We start from the raw sequence: 9,215 nt of genomic DNA on the forward strand, positions 1-9,215 counted from the left end.
ACAATGCACTAGGGATTATATTCGGCCTTTTTCAGAGAAAACATTATTCAATAAATAGAATTTATTTTATGCATAAAAGATTTGGGTTTGTAAACCACCATGCATAGTTTTTGGTAACTGGTAACCCCCCACAAGCTTATACAGGTATGGGATCTGTTATCCAGAAACCAGTTATCCGGAAAGCTCCAAATTATGGAAAGACCATGTCCCATAGACTCCATTTTACCCAAATTTAAAAAAAAATATTTCCTTATCCCTGTAATAATAAAACAGTAGCTTGTACTTGATCCCAACAAAGATATAATTAATCCTTATTGGAAGCAAAACCAGCCTATTGGGTTTATTTAATGTTTCTATGATCTTCTAGCAGACTTAAGGTATGAAGATCCCAATTATCCGGAAAGCCTCAGGTCCCGAGCGTTCTGGAAAACAGGTCCCATACCTGTACATCAAGATCGACACTGGTCTTCCATAGAGATCCATATCCCTCATTCCAATCTGATGCACAGGAAGACTGATGCACAAAGGGAAGCACTTTAAAATAAAGACTTTTTAATGTTGCTTCTGAGTACGAACGAATTAAAAGCAACTGAAGCCCTTCAACATGAACATTATTGGTAGGGCTGCTGTGTTGCTTCCCATATCCATCAGCTGGGATTCCACCTCCTTCTCCAAATCTAAAAATGCAATGCACATATAGTGGGCTACATACGGCCATTTATGCCACGAGAGGAGATTGGCACATTACTCTGAGCTGGCCATACACTTGCATTTCTGCTACTTTGGTAATGTCACCAAATGAGCAGACCTTTCTCCAATACGCCCACCTTGAAGTGGTCAATATCGGGACCCTAGAGCCCAATGATCAGATAACATTGATGGAAATACAGGTGGTCGCTTCTATAAACCAATGCAGATGGAGCTCCAGCAGGACTGTCTGATCGATATCTGGCTGAAAATCAATACGGCAGTTGGAGAGGCCCGTCGGAGGGCCCCATACACTGGCCAATAAGCTGCTGACTCTGTTTGTCAGCAGCTTTTATTGGACCATGAATGGCCACCTGTGCTTATGCAGAAATGAAGCAATGTTTTATACAATCCCATGGGATGCACATAACCTGCTTCATTTTTTGGGGCATTACTGTTACTGTTTTCTCATCCACTTTCTGTCCATTCTCTAAAGAGATAAGAGGAGGCTCCAGGCTGAGAAAGGAGCCTGGATCACCCCTGACACGGGCTTGTGGTACATGGTAAACAAAGTACATGTATGCAGTATATTGCACCCCATGGGTAGTATGCATCTCCCATACCTAAGGATATTGGCGAAGAGGGGAGGTTCCAATTTCAAAGGCTTAATGCAACTGAATTTGGGCATCTAATTTTGGGTGCCTTTTACCCAAGGTAAATGTCATCCCAGATACAGAGGGAATCCCAAGGGCTTCATTTACATAAAAGTAATTAAAATAGCAAGTTATGGTAATGCATGTGACTGCTTTACACCAATGGCAGAACTGTAGCAATCACCATCGTATAAAGCATGGATACCACCAGCCGTTCCAAGGGCATGTGTCTCTTAATAATAACATTACTACTTCATGTATGAGCTGCAACTGGGGACTGCTTTGCATTGCAGTTCAGTTTGATATCATTCCTTGCGTTGCCCTTGCGATATGCAGAATTATCTACACTCAGGGCATTCATTGGTTAAAATCTAAAATACATTTCTAAAATCTTTTTTAAAATTATGAGCATCGCTGGCAGGACCTTGCTCTGATCATACATGGGACTGAGCCAAGAAAGGATCACTAGGCCGTGACGCTTTCCATTGAGGTTAAATTCCACCGCCTTCATTGCCAGAGTCTTCGGAGAAGGCTGCAAGCGAAAACTACCAGCCCTGTGGCCATGGTAACGGCAGTGATCCTGACAGGAAGGTAAGCAAGAGAGGACTCGAGCCGAGCATTGAGCTGCAGGACCTGCCGTCGAGTGCTTTCCCTGTCCCCTGAATTGTCAATGACGTGATCGGCTAAGGGGAGTTTGCTGTCCAGCGGGAGTTGTGCAGCAATGCGTTTCATGGCCTCGTCCTGGGAAAGGCTGTTTCTCCGCATTAGCCGCTCCAGCTGCGTCTGTGGGTCACTAAAAAATTGTAAAGATAATGGTTTTCAACATGCGCATGCAGGAATGAGGGATGGTGCATGGTCCTGTCTCTTGACTGGCTGGGGGTTCCCTCAGGATGAAGCATGGAGAAGAAAAGTACCTCAAGTTGGTGTGTTTATCAGCAGGGTTGCCAGGTTTATATTTCAAAAGCAACCTAAGACTATAAAAAAGTAGCCAAAAGCCATTTTAAAAGTAGCCCAATTCATACACTGCCAATTCCATTTCCCTTACCTTATACAGGTAACACACTCACAGAAGCTGGCAGTTGAAACCACAGCAGGGCTTCCTGGGAGGTATTAGCGTTAGTGGGCTCTCTCAGTCAAGCAGATTCCTCCAGCAACGAATGCAGCAAAACGAAGGCATCCCTTAAACTCTGATATCACCCAATTTGCATAAAAAAAGTCCAAGCCTGCAGCATCTTCCAAATCTAGCCCAGATCCGTACCTTGGCGGGTTTGAACTTTTAAAACCCGCCAATTTGTTTTAGAAAAAAAAACAATTTGACTATAAACCCACCAATCTGGCAACCCTGTTTGTCAGAGATGTGCTGACCCAGGGGTCAAGATTAGCGATTATATTGACTTGGGTGTGTCCAACAATGAAAAGCACTTTACATTGGTAACATTAAAATAATGCATTTTTAAAGAATATTGAGAAGACAGAGGACAATAAGATCTCTTACCAGTATACCAGCATGGTGTGCTTCATATAGCGTGTCATGCTCCGGGATTCAAAAAGTAACGGGATGTCGAGGATCACGTACCTGTAGCCTGTGGATTGGAGGACATTAAATATGATGATTAAAATGTACTATACAGCTTTTATTTAATTTCAGAAAATGACATTTTCTTTATGTTTATTCAAAAGATGAGGTAGCCCTTGCACCCTTCAGTTGATTGTTGTCACTGGGGGGGTAAAATGACAAATGTGGAGTACTGGACCCGGATTTGCAGGAAATCTGGGTTCAGGTGCTTCCCTACTGGCGGTGGAGAATACACAGCACCTGCCACGAGACTATGAAAAAGATAAACGTAATGTTTTATAGTTCATATATAAATGATACTGTTGTATGATAATTACAACAAATAAAATGACCACTGCTTTTTGAAACGGGCAGCTTATCTCTGCCGTCTGAGAAAACCATAGCTTCAAACTGATAAAGAAGGAGCCATAATTCAGCATGCCGAGATATGCTTCCCATACAATCTGTGCCACCCCTACAGAATAGTCCTTGCTTTTATACCCCAACACAAAAGAAAGCACAACTATCTCCTGCCATTCACTTCTATCTGCATTTAAAAAAGTCCCTTCCTGCTAAACCAAACCTTCCCACAATCCCTTTCCATTCTATTCCCACCGCAAACAGCTGTATTCAGTAGCTGTATTATCTGCATGGGCTGACATATTCCCGTCTCTGGAGACATTGGAAAATATCCAGTCTGCACTTCCTCAACATCTTGTGATGTTATCAAATGTGAAACAGAAAGAGGAGTGTTTCTTCATGCTTTCCCTGTAGGCTGAGTGATATTTCTCTGACTCCTGATGACTGTAACTGCCATTACTTGCCTTTTTATTGGAGACCTATATCTTTCACCTGCAATCTTATGGAAGCTGGCGATTTCTAAATTGAATCCCATAGTGCAAATGTGTATAAACTTCAACAGAGGTGATCAGCTTCGATCTGAAATTGTATCCCTTGACTATCTCTTCTTCCCTTGAACTTCAAGGATACAGTAGGTCCCTAAATAACACCTGACAGGGCATATCTTTCATATGCAAATGTAAAATTCTAATAATTATGAGATTTACAGTAGATGTTGATTTAGTTTAGATGTTGATTTGTTAGGGGTAACTTTCTCCCTTTTTGTGCTCTGCAGCATCATAACAACAATAATAAGTATGGCTATGTATGAGGGCTCAGTATGTAGTTCAACAAACTGCACTTTTGACGTTTTAGATATTTCTCCGAAAAGATGCAGCAGCTACATTGTACCTTATGAGTGGGTGAGCAAAGTAGCTACTGAGACACATGGAAGAAGTGTGGCAATGTAATCGATTGAAAATTGTATATCACCTCTTTGTGTTAGGTCTGAAAGTGTCTGCTCTGTTAATATTATCAGTATAAATTTAAATGCTACCGGCATCCACCAAGGCGAGATCACGCAATGCCTGCAATAATGATGCTCATGATGTCACTATTCTGTCACCGCCGTACCAGTATGTGATTAGCTGTTGTGACGTGACACACATAGATATTTCCCCAAATATACCTACCTAGGAAGAAGTACCAGAGAGTCTGTCTCAGCATCTCTCTGCGGATTTGTGGGTGAGTGATGGAGTTTAGCACGCATCTCTTCTGCGGATCAGAAAATATAATGGCACCCAACTTTTCTCTGTCCAGCTCTCCACTCACCAGCAGCACCCCATCTCCAAAATGCTGCACAATCTTGGTGTACGCTGGGGTGCCAAGACGGACCACTAAAAGAGTCAGAAGAACACACTACAGTCAGTATGATGGAGGATTTAAAAAAAAAAAACCCAAAAGATAAAAACAGTTATAAACAACAGTGGATACAGAGAATACTGTATATCCATTTATGTGATATTTAAATCAAATATTATCACTGTATTAAGATAAAAGATGCATTTGCTAAATGTACTGGAGCAGGTGCTCCCTCTACTGGCCCAATACTCACAGCTCATTGGATTCTGTATCAGACAGAACCACATGTGTGAGTAAGTTATATAAACAATAAGCACAATGTTAATGTAGGTGCAACAATATTATGTCAATGGTAAAAGGACAAGCTGTCGTACTGAATGGGACTATGTTTTCCCAATGATCTTGTTTACCTCTTCTGCTTCTAGTTTGCCCAGCCAAGATCAGTCGTAGCCCCAATTACACCTTTACACCTCTGTCTTCCTAGAATTAAAAACAAAATCCACCTACCTTGTCTGGCAATGAGATCAGCATCGATGACAGCGCAGCCAAGTTCTCGTAGAATGGACACAACCGTGCTCTTCCCTGAAGCTATCCCACCAGTCAGGCCCACCAAGAACATTGCTAAAGGGCAGAAATCATGGGAAAACCAGAGGTTAGGGAGGTACATATACCAAATCCAATGTTGCAATTTATAATAATCAAATTGAAACTAGCAGCCACCAGTGGGTCAACCATAGCCAGAATTCCTCCAGTGTTTTGGGGAACATTCTGTTGCAATTAACGTTTTAATGCAAGTTACGTGCATGCCAGTGGTATCATGGTACCAGTGACGTCAACTAACCCTGTGTCATCAAGGTGATAATGATCCACTCCGGGTATTTTTGAGACCTTATTTTCATCGAAGAGGATATGTTTTTTTGGTTTTTTTTTACATGGGTTTAGTTGGGTTTAGTTGACAACTCTATCAATATGTGTGTAGGGCCTTTGATACAGCACTTCAAAACCCCCTCCCTGCACCCGCCCTTACAAGCTTGCACCTACACCCCTCCCTGCACCCGCCCTTACATGCTTGCACCTACACCCCTCCCTGCACCCGCCCTTACATGCTTGCACCTACACCCCTCCCTGTCCTTCTCCAAGCTGCACTGGCTCATGGGAGGCAGGAGATTTTTTCAGCATTTTGAATTTCACACCAAGGGTCAGGCCTGGATTTGTGGGAAAGCTGCAAAGGCCCGGGCCTAGGGCAGCAGAACTTTAAGGGTGGTATTTCACCCAGGGTCAGAACTACAGGTGGGTAGAAGAGGCACGTGCCTGGGGTGCAATTATGTAGGGGATATTTTTCTGCCTACCCCTAGTCTTAACAGTTTCCCCTGTACTGTCTTCAAGCGGTCACAGTACTCCCATCCAACCTCCTGTGACGTAATCATACATACGCGCACTTGTCTCCATGCGCAGGGTTGAGGGCCATTTAAAGGAGAAGGAAAGTCGTCTTGCACTTGTTAGGCACCCCCAAGTGATTGTATTGACTTACCTGAAACCCTGGACCGGTGCTCCTATCAGCAGAAAACTGCACCGGCCCGGGGTTATACCAGTGAGCACCACGGAGCGATCCTCTTTCGGCTTCTTCTTTCTTTAAATTTCCCGTGGCAAACGCATGCGCAGTAGAATGAAATAGCGACTTTTTCGTTAAAGCTCGGCTTCTCACTCTAATGCGCATGCAAAGCAAGAAAAAGCCGTAAGAGGGTCACTCCATAGTGCTCACTGGTATAACCCCGGGCTGGTGCAGTTTTCTGCTGATAGGAGCACTGGCCCGGGGTTTCAGGCAAGTGCAAGACAACTTTCCGTCTCCTTAAAATTTTGTTCCATAGCACTGGGGACACACAGGAGATTTCATAACTCTATAAATCTGGCATGCAATATCCCCAGCGCTCCAGACCTGGCAACTGACACCTTCAATCTTGCTGGGAAGGGCGGAGTGAGTAAAGGGCTGACTTTCTGGCCTCTAGGGGTGCACAACTTGGAAATACAGGCCTGCTAAGTGTAGCCACCATTGCCAAAGGCAAAACACCCAACAAAGGTGTGTGTGGGGGGGGGTTGATGACATCATCATGATGACATGGGGCAGAACAGTGACATCAGGCGGGTCAGTGACGTTCAGGTTGAGTGGTGATGTTGGCCGCACGGCTATGACATCAGACAGACACAAATGGGCCAGTGTTTATCTAGGTTTCACTACGTTGAACAACTGGACAGACAGCAACCCTATTCCCACCCAGTCCCCAGTGCAAAGACACCCCATGGGTAGGGTTGCCACCTGGCCAGAAAAAACCTTATGTTATTAATAGGGGGAAAAAAACATAAATATATAGGAAGGCTAGAATTTTTTTCCAGAAAAGGTGCCAACACTACCCATGGGTTAAATGTTGTTGCAACTCACTGGATCAGGCCTTCCCCTAGATCAGAGCCTGTGTGAGAGTGTGAGGTCCAACCAAGCAGCATGGAAGCCCTTCCTATTAATACAGATACAATTTGGGGCCAGGAATGTCTGTCACATGGCTCAGTCCCTAACTCACAATCAGCCTGGAGCATGTGACACTCCCACATCCCAGTGCCACTAAATACCACAGTGTAAGGCCCCAACACTGGCCAAGGCCCAGACAAACATTGCCACTGACTGAAGGGATGAACTTGTGTCTATACAGGGACTTACTGAAAGGACCCCAGTAGCGACTGCCTGTTGTGGTGCCTGCTCAAACTGCATGCAGAAAACATTGTCACTGTCTGACCATTAGACAAATGGCACTTATTACGACAATGAGCGAGGGAAGGGACAGTACCCCCTGCCTAATTAATAAACCCTCTCAAATTCTTACCAGAATTCCGCTTTTCACTTCCGGCTTCAGCCAAACTAAGCATGGAGTTCTCCGATTGGTTGAAGCTTCCGTCCGTCATGGAAATGACTGTTGTTGCCAACCAATGGCGCTGCCAGTTCTCAGCAAGGTTCTTTGGTTCCCCCTGGGCTCATTTCCGCCCTCACATCATTCTAAGTGTTGGCAGAAAGAGACAAAATGATAAGACTGGTGCATAGGGACCGGGTTGTTGTTGTAGAAAGGGAGAGACATTGCGGCAGAGACGGAGGATTGTGGCCAGGGATTTCTCCTGTGTCGTTTGCTGAGCGCTTATGTTGTCCTGGTTATTACTAGTACAGGAACATCTCTCGTCCGTGACACTTCTGCGCATGCTCTAGTGTCCCCGACTTTTAAAGCCAATATTTAACCATGGCTCTTGTTTGCTCATAACAAGAGACAGTAGATATATTTAAAAAAAGAGTTACTTTACCTCTACAAATTGAATTATTAGCTATTCACTTTATTTCCAAAGAATACCCAGGGGAGCAAATAAGTTCCCATGAAACCTTACCTAAAATGACAGGGAGTCAGGGACAGGCAGGGCTTGCAGAAATATCTGACACATATGTTTTACTTGTCGCCACAATTGTGTGGGGTTCAGCAAGCAGGTCCCACCAGGTATTTTTCCGGCGTCCCTCCAGCTAGGGTTGACACCTGGCCAGTATTTTACCAGCCTGGCCGGTAAAAATGATGGTTGATCCCAATGTTATTAATAGGGAAAAAAGATAAATATATAGGAGGGTCGGTGATCCCAATGTTATTGATAGGGAATAAAGATAAATATATAGGAATATCAGTGATCCCAATGTTTTTAATAGGGAATAAAGATAATTATATAGGAAGGTCAGTGATCCCAATGTTATTAATAGGGAATAAAGATAAATATATAGGAAGGTCAGTGATCACAATGTAATGAATAGGGAATAAAGATAAATATATAGCAAGGTCAGTGATCTCAATGTTATTAATAGGGAATAAAGATAAATATATAGGAAGGTCAGTGATCCCAATGTTATTAATAGGGAATAAAGATAAATATATAGGAAGGTCAATTTCAATTTCTGCCATTGCTACACAGCAGCTTGTTTACATGAACTATAGTAGTGTTTCTGAAGCAAACAGATCAGTTTTACCAGTGCAAGGCAACACTACATGATATTTCCATTACTTTTAAACACTTTAATTTTTTGGTGTTACTGTTCCTTGAAGGATAGCAGCTGCAGTATTAGCTTGTGTGACATCACTTTCTGCCTGAGCCTCTAACTGCTCACTTGTAGTTCTGGGCTCAGATTACAGCAGGGAGGGGGAGAGGAGCAAACTGAGCATGCTCAAGCCTGGGGCAAGGAGGTTTAAGCTGACGGCAGGAAGTCTAATACAAAAGTCCATGAGTACACAATAGAAGGAAAGAAATGCAATTTCAGAGCAGCACTACTTTGAGGGTTTACTGGTGTATTTCTATAGACCTTTCTGATAAAGCTCACTTAGTTTTAACCTTTCCTTCTTTAAACTCAAATATCCATCAAGAACAGGCACATTCGGCAAAGCTGGAATTAGGGCCATAGATAAACAGGAAGTGGACACTGTAATTTTAAGGGGGGCCTGTAGGTAAAAGGGGCCTAATTAGGGTTGCCACCTGGCCGGTATTTTACCGGCCTGGTCGGTAAAAATGATGGTTGATCCCAATGTTATTAATAGGGAAAAAAAGATAAA

The 9,215-nt window shown here is 43.4% G+C and overlaps 1 protein-coding gene across 2 annotated transcripts; it reads right to left on the reverse strand.

Annotated features, from left to right (window-relative positions):
* Window positions 1-332: 332 nt before the first annotated feature.
* Window positions 333-7,764, reverse strand: dcakd.S (dephospho-CoA kinase domain containing S homeolog). 2 transcript variants are annotated; one of them, XM_018238078.2, is made up of 5 exons: window positions 7,470-7,764; window positions 5,104-5,217; window positions 4,428-4,631; window positions 2,836-2,923; window positions 333-2,133 (listed from the first exon to the last, which is right to left on the reverse strand). In XM_018238078.2, exons 1-5 carry the CDS (start codon window positions 7,546-7,548, stop codon window positions 1,848-1,850), a joined length of 771 nt encoding a protein of 256 aa, XP_018093567.1. In that variant the 5' UTR covers window positions 7,549-7,764; the 3' UTR covers window positions 333-1,847. The 2 variants fall into 2 exon arrangements, with proteins under 2 accessions (XP_018093567.1, XP_018093568.1); XM_018238079.2 differs by lacking the exon at window positions 7,470-7,764 and adding an exon at window positions 7,307-7,444.
* Window positions 7,765-9,215: the final 1,451 nt, after the last annotated feature.

Source organism: Xenopus laevis, chromosome 9_10S (assembly GCF_017654675.1).
Source record: "Xenopus laevis strain J_2021 chromosome 9_10S, Xenopus_laevis_v10.1, whole genome shotgun sequence".
Lineage (NCBI taxonomy): Eukaryota > Metazoa > Chordata > Amphibia > Anura > Pipidae > Xenopus > Xenopus laevis.

Bases quoted from the DNA above. Each gene is read 5' to 3' on its own strand.
- dcakd.S (XM_018238078.2), bottom strand. From the start codon at position 7,548: ATGACGGACGGAAGCTTCAACCAATCGGAGAACTCCATGCTTAGTTTG. The intron at 4,632-5,103 runs GTAGGTGGATTT...TGACTCTTTTAG, and splicing joins TGATCTCATTGCCAGACAAG to TGGTCCGTCTTGGCACCCCA. The intron at 2,134-2,835 runs GTAAGAGATCTT...ACAATTTTTTAG, and splicing joins CACACCATGCTGGTATACTG to TGACCCACAGACGCAGCTGG.